Below are 23,651 nucleotides of genomic sequence, written 5' to 3'. Positions count from 1 at the left end.
AAGTAGTTCATTACACATTAATGCTATGTAGTAATTACTGTATTTACGAATTTAGCACCAAAATGTCACAATGCATTGACTACAAAAAATGCGTTGGATAATCCAGAACATTGGATAAGTGACTGTTGGATAATTGGGACTCTACTGTACATAGAATCATATTCTTTTTGTGTGTGTCAGGAGCAACTTGAGAAATTGCAAGTCACTTCTGGTGTGAGAGAATTGGCTGTCTGCAAGGATGTTGCCCAGAGGATGCCCGAATGTTCTAATGCTTTTACCATCCTTATGGGAGACTTCTCTCATGTCCCTGCATGGGGAGATGGAGCTGACAAAGGGAGCTCGTTCGCTCTCTCCACGGGTTGGATTTGAAACCTTCAGGTCAGCAACCCAACCTTCAAGTCATGAGTCCTGCCAGCACAAGGGTTTAACCCACTAAAACCAATGCAATACAATGTAAAACCTAAAAAAGTAGTTCATTACACATTAATGCTATGTAGTAATTACTGTATTTACGAATTTAGCACCAAAATATCACAATGCATTGAAAACATTAACTACAAAAATGCGTTGGATAATCCAGAACGTTGGATAAGTGAGACTCTACTGCATAGAGTTTTTTCTTACTGCCAATATGTTTCTGTCTCTTTCTCTTCCAGGAGCCTGTCTGTCTTCAATGCTGCAGGACATTGGAAACAGGCAACGAGCGATTCTCCCCGAGGTCTCCATGCCTTGAACCATCACTTTGGCTTTGTGGGAGTCGGACCAACTTCAGGTCGTAATCTCCTTCTGAATTCTTCGAGTTGGTCAAGTCGGTGAAGACAGCCAGGATGCCCCGCAACAGGGCTTTCTCGGAGCCCGAGTACTCGGCCGAATACTCAGCGGACTATTCGGTCAGCTTGCCCTCGGACCCTGAGCATGGGGTGGGTGCCCGGACCCATGAGGTCACGGTGCGGAACTCGGGTTCCTGCCTCTGCCTCCCACGCTTCATGCGCCTGACCTTCACCCCAGAGTCCTTGGAGAACCTCTACCAGACCTATTTCCGGCGCCAGCGCCACGAGACGCTCCTGGTGCTGGTGGTCTTTGCCGCCCTCTTCGACTGCTATGTCATCATCATGTGCGCCGTGGTCTACACCTCGGAGAAGTTGCCACCCACCCTGGCTGCGGCGGTGGGGCTGGCCACCCAGGTCCTCCTCTTCGTCCTATGCAAGTACGAGCTCCTCCCGGACCGTGTCACCCGGAAGTTCGTGCCCTACGTCCTGTGGATACTCATCACCGCCCAGATCTTCTGCTACCTGGGCCTGAACTTTGCCCGCTTCCACGAGGCCAGCGACACGGTGGGCTGGCAAGCCTTCTTCGTCTTCTCCTTCTTTATCACCCTCCCTCTGCGCCTCATGCCCATCGTCCTGATCTCTTCGGTCTCCTGCGGCATCCACACACTCGTCTTGGGGGTCACCATTGCGCAACAGGAGCAGCAGCAACATCAGCGACAGGAAAACACCAGTGGGAAAGACTTGTTGTGGCAGGTAAGGAACGCTGTTGTTACCGCTGATTGAGAAACAAAAGGCCAGAAAGTATAACCATATATAATTCAAGCATGGGCAAACTACAAACAGGATTGTAGATGATAGATAGTGTAACACCCCTAAGCAGCGCGAACACTGGAAACCTACACAAAGGCCAATAAACAATCTAATATCTTTATTAAAGCAATAAAAGTTCTAAACAAAAATAAGCAGAGTATATAGTCCAGCAGTTGACCTTTTAGAGAAGATCAAAATTAGTCCAATAAAATGTAGTTATATGTCCAGTATTAGAGTCCAAAGTCTATAATCCAAATAACCGAAACACACTCAAACTCTTTGGAAGTTTGAGTGGGGAAAGAGCAAGGTTTCACAGAGAGATTCTTGAAGTAAGTCCAGAACAAGGATTCAAGGCTAGGCAAGGTATTCCGTGGTGGATCTGAAACGCAGTCCAAACTTGGCAAGGAGTGGGATGCAACTCCCGGTTTTACTTGTGAGTAAGCGCACCAGTGGGCCGCTTGGAAGCTCAGGAACAAGAGACGATGTTCTTCTATGAATAGTCACATTGACACCGCGATAGGGAAAGCTCAGTGCAGAACTTTTATGGAAGTTCAAGAGCTCCCCCCAAACAAGTGTTTGATTCCCCAAATCTTCCCAGAGAATCGAGCTGTTTCAATATCGTACCAGATGCCTGCCCCCCCCCCCCGCGAAACTTCCCAAGGGAAACAGTTTAGTCACAATCGTCTCTCTCCGCTAATCTCGCGCTTCGTCTGAGAAACTGCTTTTGTGAGCAATGTATTTTGAGCAAAGCCTTCCTATCAAATACCAAGCTTTCTGGGGAAACAGGCTCTGTTTCAAGGGCGTCCCTAATTGGCTCTGGCACGAAAATGTCAACAGGAGACATCTGGAAGGGAACAGAATCTTGCTGAGAGGGAAAAAAGCCCAAATATTCTTCAGGTTGATCTATGATGGCTGCGGGGTGATGGGCCAAAGGTCTCTGAGACATCACAGATAGAAGCTCTTACATGTGCCCATTGTTGGTTTATTTTGGGTGTAAGGATGAAATGATGAATCAAGTGTTTTTACTGTTTGCATTTGTGTATACCGGACATGTGTTCCAGCAACTTAACTGTTAACAGCAGGCCAGTTTGAGTGATAGCTTGCAACAGCCAATAGGTCATGACTTCCGGTCTGACAGGACGTTTGTCATTCTCCTGTGGATTGTGCTGTTATCAGTAGTGTGTGTGTTTGCTTCGCTGAACGGCAAGGAGAAAGCATGTCTGCAATGAGCGATGGACTTTATATCTTGTAAATATCTTGTATATATATTTGGAATAAAGCCTTAGAACTGCTGCGTTCAGTTGATTTGCGACTGAGGTGTCATTTGTCGGTACTGCTTCTCCGGATGAGCAAGCAGTCTGACCAAGGATGAATTGGTGAGAGTCAAAGGATCACCAATAAATCAGGGTGCTGAAGAGCTGATTGCTTTTAAAACCCACCTTGACACCTGTGAGCAGAGTCACCCTGCAGAATGATGCACCACTTCAGCTTTGCAGAACAAATAACATAGGAACGTTTACTAAATCCAAGAGATCAATAGAACAATGGTATTTACAATAGTCCTTCTGATTGCTTACAGAAATCAGCAGTCATAAGCAGTCCTTCCTTAGTCCATAAACCTTCCTCTGTGAAGATCAGCAACAAACAAGGCCTCAGAAATAGTCAGGCTTCTCTGAGTACAGAGCCATCTTCTTTTCAGCCAGTACTCAGTAGACACACACACACACAGAGAAGCCTGTTCAAACTGGTTCTCCAGCAGCAGGACAGCAACAGTTACAAACCAGTTCCCCAGATCCTTGAAAACTCAGCGAATTAGCTTCATGTATTTGATTTTCCAGTTCTGAGGTTTTAGACTCACAACGCAAAGCCTGTAAACCAGAAGTGGTAATTGCACAACCTCTCCTGATAACGTTGGACTACACTTCCCAGCATTCTTCCCATTTGGCTATGCTGATGAGGGGTGCAACTTCACAGTCGAATTAATGCAGTTTGACACCACTTTAACATCACTTTACAAGGTCTGATGTCTCAGCAAACTATATCTCCCAGGATTGAAGTGGTACAAGAGCCACAGTGTATATTGGTTTACAGTTTTCTTTAACTCTATGTTGTGGGAGGGGCTGCAGACCATGTGATCAGATCTGGGCTTGTTCAGGACTCAGACTCTATTTTAGAAACAGTGCCATTTGGAAGACTGTAGATCAGTGTTTCTCAACCTTTGGGTTAAACTCTTGTGTAGGCTGGACTGCTGACCTGAAGGTTGGCTTGCTGACCTGAAGGTTGGCGGTTCAAATCCGTGAGATGGGGTGAGCTCCGATCTGTCAGCTCTAGCTTGTGGGGACATGAGATAATCCTCCCAGCAATATGGTAACACATCCGGGCATCCCCTGGGCAACGTCTCTATAGACAACCAATTTTTTCACACTGGAAGTGACTTGCAATATGTTCTCCAGTCGCTTCTGACACAATAAAAAAAAGTTGAAGTGGTGTCAAACTGCATTAATTCTACAGTGTAGATGCCTCCCAGGAAAGCCAGGGTTACAGTGCAAGAGAATCCCGAAACCTCATTGATGTAATATACAGCCAATCTTCCATGTCTGGTTAAAAACTTGCAGATTTGATTATTAATGTATTTAATAGTGTATCTAATCTGAGTGAGATTGAAGACTGTTGAGTTCTGGACATAGCCTGCTGTGTTGATTTTATTTGCCTTGTAATTTTTTAAAAAGAGAAAAAATAGTCTCTCCAAAAAGAAACTCCCTACATTATTCTGCATGAGATCTTTTGGGAAGCATTGAGATTTGTCTTTCCTTATGTAATAATTCTCCTAAAGAGAATCCACCCTTGAAATCTATGAATTGGAGCACACTTTCTGCTAAACCGCAGCAGATGTTTGACTGAGGGTGTGTCTCGGTCAAATGACTTTTCCTGGGCATTTTTATTTCTTTAGAAAATATAACATTTTCCCGACATAGAAGGAACGTCTTGTGGTTTCAGCTCTGAAAACGTTTTTAATCAATTTGAAGGAATCATACTGTTCCTTTTTACACTACAGTTAATACCATTGATATTAATTCTGTTTTAATATTTGTAATTTTTTGGATTGTTTTGATGTGCTTTTTATTGTAAGCCGCTTTGAGTCTCCTTTGTGGAGAAAAAAAGCGGAATATAAATAAACATAACAACAACAATTATAATCTTTCAATTTCATTTCCCCGTTTGCTGCTCCCCTTCCCAGTTACAACAAAACTAAACCAGCTATTTATGTTTTTATGTTTTATGTTGTTCTATGCTGTTTATGTTGCTTTTATTGTTTTATATTGGTTTAAATTATTAGTGTGTTTTAATGTATGTTGATGTTGGGCTTGTCCCCATGTGAGCCGCCCTGAGTCCCCTTGGGGAGATGGGAGTGGGATATAAAAATAAAATTATTATTATTATTGACACAACAACATTGTATGACACAGCAAACAAGATAGATATGCTGGCTTTCATATCACAAAATCACAAGTCGAACACTTCCCAAGTGTCTAGGACTGTGTGATGTATTTTCGGATGATGCGTGCAGATCCCAATAGGGTGGCCTTTTGCAGTTGGCAGATCGTAATTTTGTCAATGTCTATTGTTTCCAAATGCCGGCTGAGATCTTTTGGCATGGCACCCAATGTGTCGATCACCACCGGGACCACCTGCACTGGTTTCTGCCAGAGTCTTTGAAGTTCAATCTTGAGGTCCTGATAGCGGCTGAGTTTTTCCTGTTGTTTTTCGTCAATGCGACTGTCTTCTGGGATGGCAACATCAATGATCCAAACCTTGTTCTTTTCCACAACTGTGATGTCTGGTGTGTTGTGTTCCAAAACTTTGTCAGTCTGGATTCGGAAGTCCCACAGTATCTTTGCGTGCTCATTTTCCATTATCTTTGCAGATTTGTGATCCCACCAGTTCTTTACCGCTAGGAGGTGGTACTTGAGGCATAAATTCCAATGAATCATTTGCGCCACACAGTTGTGCCTCTGTTTGTAGTCTGTCTGTGCGATTTTCTTATAGCAGCTGAGGATATGATCAATGGTTTTGTTGGTTTCCTTGCAGAGTCTGCATTTTGGGTCATCAGCTGATTTTCCGATCTTGGCCTTAATTGCATTTGTTCTGATGGCTTGCTCCTGGGCTGCAAGGATCAGGCCTTCTGTCTCCTTCTTCAGGGTCCCATTCATGAGCCTTAGCCAGGTCTTCTCCTTATCAGCTTTTCCTTCAATTTTGTCAAGGAACTTTCCATGCAATGTTTTGTTGTGCCAGCTTTCAGCTCTAGTTTGTAGTGCGGTTTTCCTGTACTAGATTTTTGTCTGCTGTGCTTTGAGGAGTTTCTGATTTTTGACTTCAATCAAAGCAGGTTCTTCACTTTGCTTTACATATTCTGCCAGGGCATATTCTTCTTCTTTGACTGCTTGTTTGACTTGTAAGAGTCCTCTGCCCCCTGATCTTCTAGGCAGATATAGCTGGTCAACATCACTGCGAGGGTGCAGTGAATGATGAATGGTCATGAGTTTTCTTGTTTTTCTGTCCAAATTGTCCAGTTCCACCTGTGTCCAGTTTATGATGCCAGCAGTATATCTTATGACAGGTATGGCCCAGGTGTTTATGGCCTTGATTATTATTATTATTATTATTTCTTGTTTCTTTTTGCTGTGCCTAACTGCAACTTTGCTGTTAGGCTGAGGCTTTCATGGCCGGGATCACAGGGTTGTTGTGTGTTTTCTGGGCAGTATGGCCATGTTCCAGAAGTATTCTCTCCTGACGTTTTGGCCACATCTGTGGCAGGCATCCTCAACCTCTGAAGCCTCAGAACCAAAATTCTGTTCGCCTACACTTGAAAATTACCTTGGGCCTGCCCTGCTCATGGCCTTCTTTGGGGGAAGCAATGCCCTGAAGGAAACCCAACCATAAGTGGGGTTTTCTACTCTCCACTTGGAAAACATCCCTGAGCACTCGCTGAATCCTCGGCTTCTTCCGCAACAAAGGCAGCTTTGCTAATTTGCTTCTTGGTTGTCTCTGCATTTGATTGTTTTGGAGGTACAGGGAGTGCCGGGGCAGCAAAACCTTGGCAACGCAGCACATGCCCCAGTTCTCGACACACACGGGGGACGGAGAGGAACAGAGTGTCCAGGAATAAACAGGTTTATTGGGATCATATTGGTTGCATAAACCTTTGGATGGTTCCCCTCTGGGGGAGTGCTATTAATAGGCCAAACCGTTTGGCAAAGATGACATTTGAGGAGAAAGAAAAAAAAGGGAGAAGTCCAGTGATCACAGCCCACATGATGAGCAATGCGCATGAAAAGGGCCAAGGGCCAGATCATGCGCTGGCCCCCTCTCTGCTTTTTGTTTTTCACATTGACACTTCCTGTCAACATTTGGTAGAGGCAAAAGTGGTAGAAACATAGAAGTACATTGTTGAAGAGATCCAGACCAATCCAGTCCAACCCCCAGGGACATGCAAGAACACATAATCCAAGTCCTCCTAGAAAATGGTCATCCAGTCTCTGATGAACAACTTCCAAAAAAGGAGACTTCACCAGACTCACAGGCAGCATATTCCATTATGGAACAGCTCTCACTATCAGAAAGTTCTTCCTTATGTTTAGGTGAAATCTCTTTTCCTACCATTTGAATCCATTGCTCCATTGTGACTTTCATGGCCGGGATCACAGGGTTGTTGTGATCCCAGCCACCTCTGATGATGCCTGCCATAGATGTGGGCGAAACATCAGGAGAGAGTACTTCTGGAACATGGCCATACTGCCCGGAAAATACACAACAACCCTGTGATCCCGGCCATGAAAGCCTCCGACAACACAAGTAACTGTTTGTATTCATGGCTCCTATATATTCACAACTATGGAGTGATTGCCACAATCATAGTCTCCCAGTCTTCCTGTATCAGGAGGCAGCTGCTGCAAACAATGGTCTGTTGTCCTCTCCGTTGGGATGCAGTATCATGGCATTTTCACCTCTCTCCTTCTCGTGATTTTTGGTGTGAGGAGGGATTATGACACAGATCTTGCTTTTGAATGTCAAACCAGAGATCGCTGGATGGTAAGGGTTGGAAATGCAAGTGTAGTGTGCCCCAATCAATAGAGGAACAGACACACACAAACACCCATTGCTTGCAGCAACTGCTACGTGAAAAAGCAGGATTGGGTGGGGGGCTATGGCATTAACATTAATACTAAAGCAGAGGTGTACTTCTGGAACATGGCCATACAGCCCAGAAAACACCAGAAAGCAACCTCATTGCTCCATTGTGTCCTAGTCTCTAGTCTCCTCAATTTTTTAAAGCTGGGAGCTGGTTCATGGTTGGGAGGCAGGTCTATGGTTTGAAAAAAACATGCACGAGTCCCTCTGCATGCTGCAGATACCCTATTTGTAGTGCAAAAAATATGAAAGGACAATACAGTACTTAAAATGAAGAACAATATTAACCAACATAAACTTACCAATGTTTCAATGGAAGTGTGGGTCTGCTTTTGGCTGATGAAAGAGTCAAGTTAATTAGGATTGTTGTTGATGTGTGCCTTCAAGTTGTTTCAGACTTAGGGCAGCCCTCAATCTAAAGTTTAGGGTGGGGGCCAGGTCAGGAACCTTGGAGGATTGCATTCAGTCCGCACGCCTGAGTTTGGGTTGCCTGCTCCAGCTGGAGATCTTGCATTGAGCAGAATGGGGTTCAGTTCCCTTTTGTATAGTTTTCTGTGGGAGGGAACCTTAATTAGACCTTGTCCTTTTAAGAAACCATCCGAGGGCAGAGATTGCAGTTCTCAGAAACTTCTTTGCTGTTAGTCAGACTAAGGGTGCCAAGGAGCTTAGAGACTGCAATATCACATCCGGCCCTAAGGCCTGGCTTTGGGGACCCCTGCACAAGAGCAAGGCAGACTCCAGCAATACATGGAGTGAGAGTTGCCAGATGTCCAAGCTGAGTTCAGAAAAGGCAGAGAAACGAGAGACCAAATTGCCAATATCCGATGGATGATGGAGGATGGCAGGGAGTTTCAGAAAAACATCTACTTCTGCTTTATTGACTATTCTAAAGCCTTTGACTGTGTGGATCATAATAAACTATGGTATATTTCTTGGTGATATGGGGATACCAAGTCACCTTGTCTGTCTCCTGAGAAATCTGTATAAAGACCAAGTAGCCACAGTAAGAACAGACCACGGAACAGGAGACTGGTTCAATATTGGGAAAGGAGTGTGGCAGGGCTGCATGCTTTCACCCTCCCTATTCAACTTGTACACAGAACACATCATGCGACATGCGAGGCTTGAGGAATCCCAAGGCCGGAGTTAAAATTGCTGGAAGAAACATGAACAACCTTAGGTATGCAGATGATACCACTCTGATGGCCAAAAGTGAGGAAGAGCTGAGGAGCCTTATCACCAAGGGGAACGAAGAAAGTGCAAAAGCTGGGCTGCAGTTAAACGTCAAGAAAACCAAGATCATGGCAACAACGCCTATTGATAACTGGCAAATAGAGGGAGAAAACGTGAAGGCAGTGACAGACTTTATATTTCTAGGCGCAAAGATCACCGCAGATGCAGACTGCAGCCAGGAAATCAGAAGATGTTTCCTTCTTGGGAGGAGAGCAATGGCCAACCTTGACAAAATAGTGAAGAGCAGAGACATCACACTGGCAACGAAGGTCCGCATAGTGAAAGCCATGGTATTCCCCATAGTAACCTATGGATGCGAGAGCTGGACCATAAGGAAGGCTGAGCGAAGGAAGAGAGACGCTTTTGAACTCTGGTGCTGGAGGAAAATCCTGAGTGTGCCTTGGACCTTGGCAAGGAGATCCATCCAGTCCATCCTCCAGGAAATAATGCCCGATTGCTCACGGGAGGGAAGGATATTAGAGGGAAAAATGACGTATTTTGGCCACATCATGAGGAGAGAGGAAAGCTTGGAAAAGATCACGATGCTGGGGAAAATGGAAGGAAAAGGGAAGAGAGGCCGACCAAGGGCAAGATGGATGGGACTGGCTTGACCTTGAAGGAACTGGGGGTGGTGATGGCTGACAGGGAGCTCTGGCCTGGACTGGTCCAGGAGGTCACAAAGAGTCGGAGACGGCTAAACGACTGAGCAGCAGCACAAGAGCAAGCTTGCCTTTCCTCCTCAATGGGATAGCCTTTCAAATATGTAAACATGGCTCTCATGTCACTTTCTCTCAGCTTTCTTTTCTCCAAGCCAGACATACCCAGCTCCCTAAGCCACTGCTCAGAGGGCTTGGTTTCCAGACCTTGAATCGTGTTCGTTCCTCTTCTCTGTTATGTGGTCTCATTTGAGATTAGAGAATTACGGTCTGCCATGGTGCCTTGGAGGAATACACCTTGAACCCTGTGCTGTTGTCCATTTCTGTTTTGAGAAGAAAGGCTATCTAAGTCTGGTGAGATCCAGACAAACACAGCCTTCCAAAAAGTTATTGCGTGGGATATATTATTTATTTATTTATTTATTTATTTACAGTATTTACATATATAGACAGACACAGAGGCATTTAACATTTTTTTCCAGCTTCACGATTCCGGCCACAGGGGAAGCTGTTGCTGTACTTCCTCATTCCATTCCACGTGTTTTGCTGGCAGTTTTATGATGTTGTAAATTAGTTAAATTAGCCTCCTGCACAAAGCGTACCTAAATTTCCCTAATTGACAGATGCAACTGTCTTTCGGGGCTGCATAGGTCAACAGCAAGGTCAACTATTTAATGGTCGGGGGCTTAACCCGACCCTGGCTCTCGGTCAGTAGTGATTTATTGCAGCTGGTTACTAGCCAGCTGCACCACAGCCCGGCCCTGTATCTGCACTGTATAATGAATGCAGTTTGAAACAACTGAATGGTCGTGGCTACGGAATCCTGAGAGCCGTAGTTTTAAAAAGGCCTCTGCTGGGTCTCACCCAAGTACAAATCCTCAGACTCCCTAGCCTTAAGCAGTGGCAGTTCAAGTGGTGTCAAATTGCATTCATTCTATAGTATAGACGTGCTTTTTGAGGCTTGTTAATTAGGGCTGCCAGAGACAGAACAAAGACCAATCAGGAAGATTTTCAAGTAGTTCTCTAGAAAAATTCTACCATTGTAGCTGGTCAGAATTAATAGAAAAGAAAATGTAGTTCTTCAGTCATCTCTTAGGCTGAGATATTGGGCGTTTTTTGACATGGATCAGTTAAATCTTTGTCTGCTCAGGGGTCTTCTCTGTTCACCATGAGGCTCTCAACTCATTATCAAGAGTTTAGTCCACAAAGGCAAATTTAGTATCAGTTGTCTAGTTAAGTACTCTTATGTCTCGGAATCTCAGGATTTTTTCGCATGGGAGGATGAGCAAGCTTTCCATTATTCTTGCAGTGTATTTTACCAAATTAATCGTCAACACCTAACACAACACTGGCTAGATGGACCGGTGGTCTGTAACTCAGTAAAAAGCAGATTCCAATGTTTTCGTCTAGAAAACTGGTTCTCAACCTGGGGGTCCCCAGATATTTTTGGCCTACAACTCCCAGAAATCCTAGCCAGTTTACCAGCTGGTAGGATTTCTGGGAGTTGAAGGCCAAAAATATTTGGGGACCCCCAGGTTGAGAACCATTGATCTAGAACAGTGGGTCCCAAACTATTTGGCCTACCGCCCCCTTTCCAGAAAAAATATTAGGGGGCGTGGCTTAGAGGGGTGGCCGTGGCTCCTGCTCAAGAGGGCGGGGCTGAGCCTCTCCCCTAGTCCAAGATGCAGGGCTGCCAGGGGAGGTGGGTGGCCAGGACTGGGATGGGCGGAGTTATGAGCTCTGAGACAGGGCTGAGCTTCTATCTCTGTCCTGGGGCACCTGCCAGGACACAGGGGGCGGGGCTAGAGGAGGGGGCGGGGCCTCGTCTCAAGTGCCTGAGAGGGCTGAACCTCTATATCCCACCCTCATGTTCTTGTCAGAGTATTTGCAGCGCAGCAGTAGTTGGATGGAAGCAGTGGAACGCAGAATGAAGAGACACTCAGAGACATTGGTAAAACTATTTACAAAGTTTTACTGTATGCAGCATTAATCAATACAAACAGACTTGTAGACAACTGACGAACACAGGACTGCTCTGTTCTCCAACAGAACGTGACTCGAACTCTAGGCAGACAGAGCTCAACTAGGGAGTATCCAGAGCACAAACACTTGTGTCTGGATACTCCCTAGTTCCAGCCACACATCCAGGTCATCATAGCTTCTTGGCAATTAACTCTTTCCACACTATGGTACATTCTGGATGATGCAATCAGTTGCAATACAAGCATGGCACAAATTGCATTTAAACATTATCAATACACAAATCCCACATTAACAACTCTAACAAGTGCCTCAGGGGAGGTATAGCCCCGCCCTTTAGTCCTATAAGGCCTCTCAGGAGAGGTATAGAGGCTCAGCCCTGTCTCGGGATCTTGGAAGGAGGCCCCGCCCCCTTCCCTAGCTCCGTCCTCTGTGTCCCAACAAGCGCCTCAGGAGAGGTATAGATTCTCAGCCCTGTTCCGGGCTCTTGGCAAGAAGCCACGCCCCTCCCCTGGCCCCGCCCCCGAGTCCTAATAGGTGCCATCACCGCCCCCCTAGATCGCTGCAGCGCCCACCGGGGGTGGTAGCACCCACTTTGGGAATCATTGATCTAGAAGATGGAGCAAGACTGGAACCAATGGATAAAAACTGCAAGGTGACAGATTCTGACACTAGGGTGAAACTTCTTAATGGCCCAAGCTGCTCAACATTGAAAGAAGGCTGCTTCAAGGGACAATGAGTTGTCTGCAAGCAGAGAATCTAGATAATTATGTCTCAGACAGTAATGACATTTCATTATTGCGTTGTAGACTCTGCATTTGGAGAAAGGGTTATACTACAGGTGCATCTACATTGTAGAATGAATCCAGTTTCATACCACTTTATCTTCTGTGGCTCAATGCTGTAGACTCATGGAAGCTGTACTTGGTTGAAGCACTAGCTAAAACTCCCATAATTTCATAGCTTTGGGTCATGGCAGTTAAAGTGGCATCAAACTGCATTCATTCTACAATGTAGGTGCACCCTAGGTGGCCTTCAACACCCTTTCCAGCTCTACGATTGAATCCATGCAACAGATTCATTTCTAAAACAAAGGCTGGAAAAGTTACTTGAAGAGTCTTGGAGGGAGAATTTAAGATATTTCTAGGTAGAGGGACGTCAAGAGATGAATCTTGTCTACAACTTTGACCCATTGCTGTAGTTCAGTGTTGAAAGTATTTGTCTCTAGATAGCGATGTCAAACTTGTGGCCCTCCAGATGTTTTACACTTCAGTTCCCAGAATTTCTGTCCATTGGAAAAGCTGACTAGGGCTTCTGGAAGTTGGAGACCCAAACATCTGAAGGGCCAGAAGTTCGACATCTCTGGGAGGACCAAGGGTGACTTAGTATAAGCCAAGAAGGTCTTCAGTTCTTCTGAACCATGAAGGCCTCACTCTACTTTCCTATAGGGACGGTTCTATGCTTTTCTAGATCAGTAAAGTCCCATCCTCTGTTCCTATGCAGAAGGCTCTATGCTTTTTTTTTAGACCAATAAGTTCTCATTCTCTATTCTGTTCTATGCAGATGGTCCTTCTGGACCATGAAGGCCCCATCATCTATTTCTGTGCTGAAGGTCTTCGGCTATTTTGGACCAATAAGGTCCCATTCTACTATGTAACAAAATTTGGGGGAAAATGTTCCTGCTTTGAAAGTTTTATTTCCTATTTGGGTTGCTGTGAGTTTTCTGGACTGTCCGGTCATGTTCCATAAGCATTCTCTCCTGATGTTTCACCCACATCTATGGCAGGCATCCTTAGAGGTTGTGAGGTCTTTTGGAAACTAGGCAAGTGGGGTTTATATATCTGTGGAAAGTCCAGGTTTGGAGAATAAGCTCTTGTATGCGTGAGGCATGTGTGACTGTTGCAATTGGCCACCTTGATATAATAATAATAATAATAATAATAATAATAATAATAATAATAATAATAATGATAAAACTATATTTATACACCGCCCTATCTCCCGGATGGGGCTCAGGGCGGTTTCCAATCATAAAAACAACACAAACATAATAACACATTATTAAGCAAAGTAAAATAATACAATTATAGCAATAAATAACACTTACATTACCTAATCAAGGGGACAGGAATTATAAACCCAATATATTAAAATGTATCATTTTAGGCTAGAGAAATCTTGTGCAATATATCCAGGCCCAGAAATCGGTGGTATTCCAATGTAATTACTCAAAAACCTGCCGACAGCAGTAGCATTGAATGGCCTTGCAGCTTCAAAAACTGGCGGCTTCCTTCCTGGGGTAATCCTTTGTTGGGAGGTGTTAGCTGGCCCTGATTGTTTCATGTCCGGAATTCTTCTGTTTTCTGAGTTTATTTCCTGTTTAATTGTGCCGTACTTAGAATCATAGAATTCTAGAGTTGGAAGAGACTTCATGGGGCATCCAGTCCAACCCCTTTCTGCCAATAAGCAGGAAAATCACATTCAAAGCACCCCTGACAGATGGCCATCCAGCCTCTGTTTAAAAGCCTCCAAAGAAGGAGCTTCCACCACACTCTGGGGCAGAGAGTTCCACTGCTGAACAGCTCTCACAGTGAGGAACTTCTTCCTAATGTTCAGGTGGTTCTTACTTTGAAAGTAAGTACTGTATATAATACTTGAGTATAAGCCTAGTTTTTCAGCCCTTTTTTAAGATTGAAAAAGCACCCTTCGGCTTATACTTGGGTGAGGGTCCTGGTTGGCTTATATTTGGATCAGCTTATACTCAAGAATATATGGTACATGTATTATTTTCTCTATTATTATTGGTATTATTACATTTATTATTTTTCTCTATTATTGTTGCTACTATTACAGTTATTTTACTCTATTCTTATTATTGTTAATACATTTATTATTTCACTCTGATCTTATTATTATTACATTTATTATTTTACTCTATTTAGTATTACATGTATTATTTTCCTGTATTTATTATTATTATTATTACATGTATTATTTTACTCTATTATTATTAAACGGTTACATAAGCACATTTACATTGACAAAGATGAGAATAATGATTTGATTAGAGTTGGACAGTCTTATCTTAAATTTGAGCTTTATGTAAATATTCAAAAACATTTAACCTGCCGATGCTTCAATTAATGTAATTTTATTGGTATCTATTTTTATTTCTGAAATTTACCACTCTCGGCTTATACTGGAGTCAATATTTTCCCAGTTTTTTTGTGATAAAATTAGGTGCCTCGGCTTATATTCGGGTCGGCTTATACTCAAGTATATACAGTATATATCTGTGGCTGGGGAAATGACTCTTGTCTGTTGGAGGCCAGTGTGAATGTTGTAATTAATCACCTTTGTTAACATTAAATGGCCTTCCCAACCTCACATCCTGACCTGGGGGAATCCTTTGTTCAGAGTCATTAGCTGCCCCTGATTGATTCATGTCTGGCATTCTTCTGTTTTCAGAGTGCTGCTCCTTATTTACTGTTCTGATTTTGGAGTTTTTTAAATAGATGTGGGCGAAATGTCAGGAGAGAATACTTCTGGAACATGGCCATGCAGCCCGGAAAACACACAACAACAATGTGATCCCAGAAACTTTGTTTTTGTGGCTGCTACAAACAATGTTGAATTAGTTGAGACTCTGTGCCAGGGGTCCCCAAACTAAGGCCCGGGGGCCAGATGCGGCCCATCGAAGCCATTTATCCGGCCCCCATGGCACAAGGGCAGAAGGGGGTTGGGCTAAATGACCCAAAGGGTCTCTTCTTCTCTTAAGGCCCATTATTATTATTATTATTATTATTATTATTATTATTATTATTATTATTTATTAGAAACACAACAAGATGAGTCCACAGCAGACACTCTGCGGCTTGTTGTATTGGATCATACGTCGGACACTTCCCAAGTGTCTAGGACTGTGTGATGTATCGGCAAATAATGTGTGCAGATCCCAGTAAGGTGGCCTTCTGCAGCAGGCAGATGGTAATTTTGTCAGCACCAATTGTGTTTAAGTACAGGCTAAGGTCTTTAGGAACTGCACCCAGTGTGCCGATCACCATTGGGACCACCTTGACTGGCTTGTGCCAGAGTCTTTGCAGTTCGATCTTTAAATCCTCATATCGGGTCAGCTTTTCCAGTTGTTTCTCCTTAATCCTTCTGTCACCTGGGATTGCAACATCGACAATCCATACTTTGCTTTTTAACACAATTGTGAGGTCAGGAGTATTGTGTTCCAAAACCTATTATTATTATTATTATTATTATTATTATTATTATTATTATTATTATTATTATCATTGAGGCTGGGTGGCCATCTGTCAGGGGTGCTGTGCTTGTGCTTTCGGTGCACAAAGGCAGAAGGGGGTTGGACTAAATGGCCCAAGGGGTCTCTTCCAACCCTCTTTATTGTTGTTGTTGTTGTTGTTATTTATTATTGTTCGGTGGCCAACTATAGTCCGGCCCTCCAATGGTCCGAAGGATCGTGAACTGGCCCCCTGTTTAAAAAGTTTGGGGACCCCTGCTCTGTGCGATACTCATTGAAAAACTAGAGTAAAATCTGCTGCAGGATGTCCCTTCTGCAAAGACAAAGTTTTTGCAGTTTAATAAACTTTTTCCGGGTTTTTATGATAGAACCAATTAGGTAATGACATTTATAACGCAGGAACACAAATCATGTTACGTAACGTTATCTATTCTTATGTTCTTCTGAACCAATACATCTCCATCCTCTGTTACTATGCAGACGGTCCTAGCTTCTTCTGGACCAGAAAATTCTCTATTTGTAACACTTACCAGGCTTTGAAATGTATTAGGTTGGAGATTCCCCAGCAACTCCTGTGCTATTCTTAGGAATGCGGTGTGTATACAAGCTTGTTTTGTCATGCCTTGTCAGCCCCGCATGGCTCCCTTTTCCACTTGCAATGCCCTCTTGGCCACTGAGTTTTGTTTGTGTTGTTGAAGATGTTTCTTTCCCTGCCCTCTTTAAGGCTAATTGCTTGTGTTTAACGCTGGAAACTGAAGCCCTGGACGGCCTCCGCAGGGAGCCAGGTGCCTCCGGAGTCAAGAGCACACACAACAACAATAATAACAACATCCCAGGCCGGTGGAAGGCATTTGCACATCATACTGCTAAAGCTTCTACTGTAGTCAGGATGCCCATTCAAACATTCCACAGGGCAAATTTAAAGACACATCTGGGTCATCCACCCCAATAAAGTTATTAAAACATCGGATACCCTTTTCATGTTCAAAAGTCACAAGGAGACAGAGATTTAAAGAGAAAGAAATTGCAAAACTCTTGGGATTTAACTGTTTGTTTCAATATAATTAATATTTACCGTATATACTCGAGTATAAGCCGACCCGAATATAAGCTGAGGCACCTAATTTTACTGCAAAAAAACCGGGAAAACGTTGACTCCAGTATAAGCCGAGATACCCATAAAATTACATTAATTGAGGCATCAGTAGTTTAAATGTTTTTGAATCTTTACATCAAACTGTAATTTAAGATATGATGGTTCAGCTCTGTTTAAATCATTATTTTCATCTTCTTCAATGTCAATGTGCTTATGTATCCTTTTAATAATAATAGAGTGAAATAATAAATGTAATAATAGTAATAATAATAAATGCAGTAAAATAATAAATGTAATAATAGAGTAAAATAATAAATGTAATAAATAATAATAAGAGCAGAGTGAAATAATAAATGTATTAATAATAATAAAAATAGAGTAAAATAAATGTAATAGTAGCAACAATAATAGAGAAAAATAATAAATGTAATAATGCCAATAATAATAGAGAATAATAATAAATGTAAAAATGCCAATAATAATAGAGAAAAATAATAAATGTACCATATATTCTCAACTATAAGCTGACCCAAATATAAGCCAACCAGGACCTTCACCCGAGTATAAGCCGAGGGGGACTTTTTAGGTCTTAAAAAAAGGGCTGAAAAACTAGGCTTATACTCGAGTATATACAGTAACTCATTTTTTTATTTGGTGCAACTTAAGAAAGCAGAGGTTACATGTTTTGCATATTTATTGATTAAGCTTAGTTTCTATCTCTCTACCTGGCTATCTGTAATCTATCATAGCTGAACAACACTGTTTGCAGTGTATCCTGTAAATGATACTACAGATTGGGTATCCCTTATCCAAAATATATGGAACCAGAAATGTTTTGGATTTGAGATTTTGCAATATTTGTATATGCATAACGAGACATCTTGGCAATGAGACCCAAGTCTAAAAATTCATTTACATTTCATATACACTTAACCTGAAGGTAATTTTACACGCAATATTGTGAGCGTGGAAACAAAGTTTGAGTCCATTGAACCATTAGAAATAAAAAAGTGTCATTTTCTCCGTCGAACAATTTCAGATTGCTGAGCAGGGATTCTCAATCCGTATAACATTGAAATAGATGTTATAAATCTTTATGGATTTTAATGAATAGATTGGACATTTTGGCTTCTGACCTCCTTGGTGTGTGTCCTCTCTATGTGCATACACATATTATTCTGGGAAATCTGTGTATGTAAGTGAGCATTTCCAGAAAGACAGATGCAGAGAAGAGGAGGCTTGTTTGCTTTAGCCTGCCATTGCTGTTCTCCTTCGCTTTGGAAACTAGCAGGATCATCAAAATTGGGGTTGTTGCCATGGCAATTCCCAGATATTTAAAAAAACAGCAAGGTGCTTGTGTGCATTTGTGGGTTGCGATGGGAGAAGAAGGAGAGGAGGGTTTTCCCGAGGGTTCCCTTATAGGTTTTTCTACACTTTTAATCCTAGTTTTAAACAATGAGTTTTCAGAATATAGCCTACTGATGTTCCATAAGTGTAGCCTTAATCATCATCTCCTCCTCCTTCTTTATGTTGGGCGAATGGGTTTATAACATCTGCTGCTGGTTTTATTCTAAAGTTTAAAAGGACGATACAAGTTTCTGAATTCGGTCCACAAACTTAAGTTCAGCAAGTCGATCTATGCTGACGATCGTGCCATCACCACCCAAGCAGAGAGCTTTGAAATGGTTGAGCAGAAGCTCTCTGAAGCTTTAGGTGCTCTTACTGCCTATTACAGGAAAAACCAGCTGATTCCTAATCCGTCTAAAACACAGACGTGTGTTTGTCACCTTAAGAACAGACAAGCATCTTGAGCTCTGAGGATGACCGGGGAAGGAATCCCACTGGAATATTGCAGCATATCCAAATACCTGGGAGTCATTCTGGATTGTGCTCTGACTTATAAGAAACTTGACTATCAAGCAAAAAGTGGGTGCTAGAAATAATATCACATGTCACATTATCACAGGATGTCTATGCCCTACACCACTGGAGAAATTATACTATTTAGCTAGTACAGTAGAGTCTCGCTTATCCAACGTAAACGGGCTGGTAGAATGTTGGATAAGTGAATATGTTGGATAATAAGGAGAGACTAAGGAAAGGCCTATTAAACATCAAATTAGGTTATGATTTTACAAATGAAGCACCAAAACGTTATGTTATACAACAAATTTGACAGAAAAAGTATTTCAATACATACCCTGTTTCCCCTAAAATAAGGCCTCCCCCGAAAGTAAGACCTAGCAAAGGTTTTGTTTGGAAGCATGCTCACCGAACAGAAGACCAGAGCATGCAGGATCGGTAAATGTACGTACCATAGAGTGTTGTACATGGAAATAATGGTAGTAACAAGAAATTATTGATAGGACTCACAGTTTGTCTGGTTATGCTGGTTTGTGATGACAACTACTGTACAGTATATAATGTTCATTTTTTTTGTTCAACAATAAATGTGAATTCTTCATGGAAAAATAAGACATCCCCGGAAAATAAGACCTATAGCATCTTTGGGAGCAAAAATTAATATAAGACACTGTCTTATTTTTGGGGAAACACGCTAGTAATGCTATGTTGTAATTACTGTATTTATGAATTTAGCACCAAAATATCACGATGTATTGAAAACATTGATTACAAAAATGCGTTGGATAATCCAGAACATTGGATAAGCGAGTGTTGGATAAGTGAGACTCTACTGTATTGCATCACCTGACATCTGTTGGGAAGTAGCAGTCAGTAATGAAAGGAACAAGGTAGTGACATCTCCCGACCCATCCTCTGTTCAGATATCAGCCAATATGGCAACACCTTAAATGAAGAAATAGCTTCCCAAGATCTACAGAGATACTTACAGGAACACCCCAGCAAGCAAGAGTCCAAAAGTGGCAGGCTAAAACCCGGAACCTCAACCAATGGCTGAGGCCAGATGAGAGACTCCCTCCTGGGCACACAGAAGACTGGGTGACTTGGAAAGTGCTGAACAGATGCAGAGCCAACCTTAAGGAATGGGGCCACAAAGTGGAGTCCACAACATGCGAGTTTGGAGAAGAGCAAACCACAGACCACTGAGTACAATGTAGATTGAGCACAATGGAGGACCTTCTTACAGCAAGGCACTCCAAGTGGCCAGCTTCTGATCACAGGAAATTTAGTATCATTTTAACTTGGTTTGTGGATTTTCTATACATTATCACAGTATTCTCATTTTGCTTCTGACACAGTAAATAAACAAACACTTTGGATAGGTCTTTCAAAGTTCTGGATGAAACTGTTTATTGCCTATGTTTTGTTTTGCACTTGTTGTATTTTGTATTTTATGTCACACCTTTAGTGTTTTGTGAGCCGCGCCGAGTCCCTCTGGGAGATTGTGGTGGGATATAAATAAAGTTGTTTATTATTATTATTTTATTATGACACAGCAAACAAGATAGATATGCTGGATTTCATACCACAAAACCACAAGTCGAACACTTCCCAAGTGTCTAGGACTGTGTGATGTATTTTCGGATGATGCGCGCAGATCCCAGCAGGGTGGCCTTTTGCAGTTGGCAGATCATAATTTTGTCAATGTCTATTGTTTCCAAATGCCGGCTGAGATCTTTTGGCACAGCACCCAGTGTGCCCATCACCACCAGGACCACCTGTACTGGTTTCTGCCAGAGTCTTTGAAGTTCAATCTTGAGGTCCTGATAGCGGCTGAGTTTTTCCTGTTGTTTTTCATCTATGCGACTGTCACCTGGGATGGCGACATCAATGATCCAAACCTTTTTCTTTTCCACAACTGTGATGTCTGGTGTGTTGTGTTCCAGAACTTTGTCAGTCTGGATTCGGAAGTCCCACAGTATCTTTGCGTGCTCATTTTCCAATACTTTTGCAGTTTTGTGATCCCACCAGTTCTTTGCTGCTGGGAGGTGGTACTTTAGGCATTATTATTATTTTATTAAGGCTGCATTTACACTGTAGAATTAATGTAGTTTGATGCTGCTTTAACAGCCAAGAATCAATGCTATGGAATGCTAGTTTTGCAAATTCCTTAGACTTCTTTTCCAAAGAGTAGGTGTGCCTTGCTACAATACAGCTTCCATGATCCCATGGCAATTAAAGTGGTGACAAAGCCACGTTAATTCTACAGTGTAGACGCCCCTCTAGTTCCATCTGGAGGCACTGTGCATTGAACCTGTGGCTTTCCCCCGTAAGAATATTGAAAGCCGTGTTATAGTGCATTCATTATAAGAGAGAAAGCATGATCATGATGAAATGATATACGACATACATATAGACAGACACAGAGGCAATTTAACATTTTCCAGCTTCCGGCTTCATGAGGGTATGCTCTATTCTGGCCAGGGGGAAATGCTGCTTCACTGTCCACTTGTGACACTGAGTCCTTGATGGAGTACTTCCTCATTCTTCCGCACGCTGCTGGAAGGTTTTTATGATGTTGTAAATTAGTCAAATCAGCCACCCCACATGAAGCGGTACCTAAATTTCCTACTCGACAGATGCAACTGTTTTTCAGGCTGCATAGGATAACAGCAAGCTAGGCTATTTAATGGTCAGGAGCTCACTCCGACCTGGGCTGGCTTCGAACTCATGACTTCTCGGTCAATAATGATTTATTGCAGCTGGCTACTAACCAGATGTGCCATAGCCCGGTACAACCAATGCACTTAAAATTAAAATGGTTCCATATTTTATGAAATGTGTGTTAAAGAAATAGAGACAAAGACTTAGTTGTAAGTCTTTCATGCAAAAAGTATTAAGCCAATTGGACTCTGCTGAGTTTTGTATAGTAAAGGTAAAGGTTTTCCCCTGACATTAAGTCCAGTCGTGACCGACTCTGGGGGTTGGTGCTCATCTCCATTTCTAAGCTGAAGAGCCGGTGTTGTCCGTAGACACCTCCATGGTCATGTGGCCGGCATGGGGTGCCATTACCTTCCCGCTGGAGCGGTACCTATCGAAGAGCCGGCATTGTCCGTAGACACCTCCATCCATGGTCATGTGGCCGGCATGGGGTGCCATTACCTTCCCGCTGGAGCGGTACCTATCGAAGAGCCGGCATTGTCCGTAGACACCTCCATCCATGGTCATGTGGCCGGCATGGGGTGCCATTACCTTCCTGCTGGAGCGGTACCTATCGAAGAGCCGGCGTTGTCCGTAGACACCTCCATGGTCATGTGGCCGGTATGGGGTGCCATTACCTTCCCGCTGGAGCGGTGCCTATCGAAGAGCCGGCGTTGTCCGTAGACACCTCCATGGTCATGTGGCCGGTATGGGGTGCCATTACCTTCCCGCTGGAGCGGTACCTATCGAAGAGCCGGCGTTGTCCGTAGACACCTCCATGGTCATGTGGCCGGTATGGGGTGCCATTACCTTCCCGCTGGAGAGGTGCCTATCGAAGAGCCGGCGTTGTCCGTAGACACCTCCAAGGTCATATGGCCGGCATGGGGTGCCATTACCTTCCCGCTGGAGCGGTACCTATCGAAGAGCCGGCATTGTCCGTAGACACCTCCATGGTCATGTGGCCGGCATGGGGTGCCATTACCTTCCCGCTGGAGCGGTACCTATTGAAGAGCCGGCATTGTCCGTAGACACCTCCAAGGTCATAATGGCCGGCATGACTGCATGGGGTGCCATTACCTTCCCGCTGGAGCGGTACCTATCGATCTACTCACATTTGCATGTTTTTGAACTGCTAGATTGGCAGAAGTTGGGGCTAATAGTGGGAGCTCACCCTGCTCCCTGGATTTGAACCTGGCAACCTTTCGGTCAGCAAGTTCAGCAGCTCAGCGGTTTAACCCGCTGTGCCACCGAGGGCCTCCTGGTTTGTATATCAGGCATAATATCAGACAAATTTGGATGCATCCAGGATAACACAGTGGTTTTGGTTCAGAAGTAAATGCATGTATGTATATGTTTTGCTGCAGCCTTTTTTGATTTTTGGCCATTGAAATAGGAGTGTCTGCATGTTCTGGCTTCTGAGCGAGAGAGAGATCGAGTGCAGAGAAGAGATCATTTCCCTGGCTCCGCTGTGATTCAGATGCAGTGCTATCTGAAAAGATAAACACGCCGCTCTGTTTACTGTCTCTTAGCAACCCCAGAGAAGATGGGATTAAATTAAAACACAGAAAATAACTTCTTCTTAAAAAAACAAAACACAGAAAGTATGTGCCTTTGGAAAAACACGGCATTTGTCAGCCAGATTTAAGCAGAGTTCCCCACCCCGTCTGCCCCAAATTCACAACCGTTTTCACTCCATTCACTTGTACAGCTCCAATTCCTTAACGTTCATCCTTTGCAAGTCCTTGCTATTTTCTGCAAGTGATATGGTGCCATTTACATATCTTACGCTGTGAATGTTCTCTACTCCTTCCGAGTATTATGCTGCTTTCCAAGTGATAATGTTGTTCATGTAAATAAAAGAGATAATGTGATCAGATGAAAGCCTGTCTGTGGCACTCTCCTGTCTTTTAGCACTGGGATTCCAAACCGGATGTTTTTGTTTATTTCTTACGTTGCTTTTAAAACAATGTCCTCAAACCCTTATTCTTCTCAAAAGTATCTAGTTACAAATTAGTTACTTGTAACGGCTTATCTTCAAAGTCTGGGAGAAGGTTGGAAACAATCCTCACCCTTAGTTGAGGGCAAAA

General features: G+C 43.2%; 1 protein-coding gene across 1 annotated transcript in view; it reads left to right on the top strand.

The window, feature by feature from the left end:
- Positions 1-656: 656 nt before the first annotated feature.
- adcy3 (adenylate cyclase 3) overlaps positions 657-23,651 on the top strand; it is a gene marked incomplete at its 5' end in the record, with an annotated part of 113,205 nt that continues 90,210 nt past the window's right edge. The window contains 1 exon segment of the mRNA XM_062968799.1: positions 657-1,523. Within this exon segment, the coding sequence (XP_062824869.1) occupies positions 828-1,523 (696 nt within the window).

The sequence above is a fragment of the Anolis carolinensis genome, chromosome 1, assembly GCF_035594765.1.
Source record: "Anolis carolinensis isolate JA03-04 chromosome 1, rAnoCar3.1.pri, whole genome shotgun sequence".
NCBI lineage: Eukaryota > Metazoa > Chordata > Lepidosauria > Squamata > Dactyloidae > Anolis > Anolis carolinensis.
This window is presented reverse-complemented; position numbering and strand designations above follow the sequence as displayed.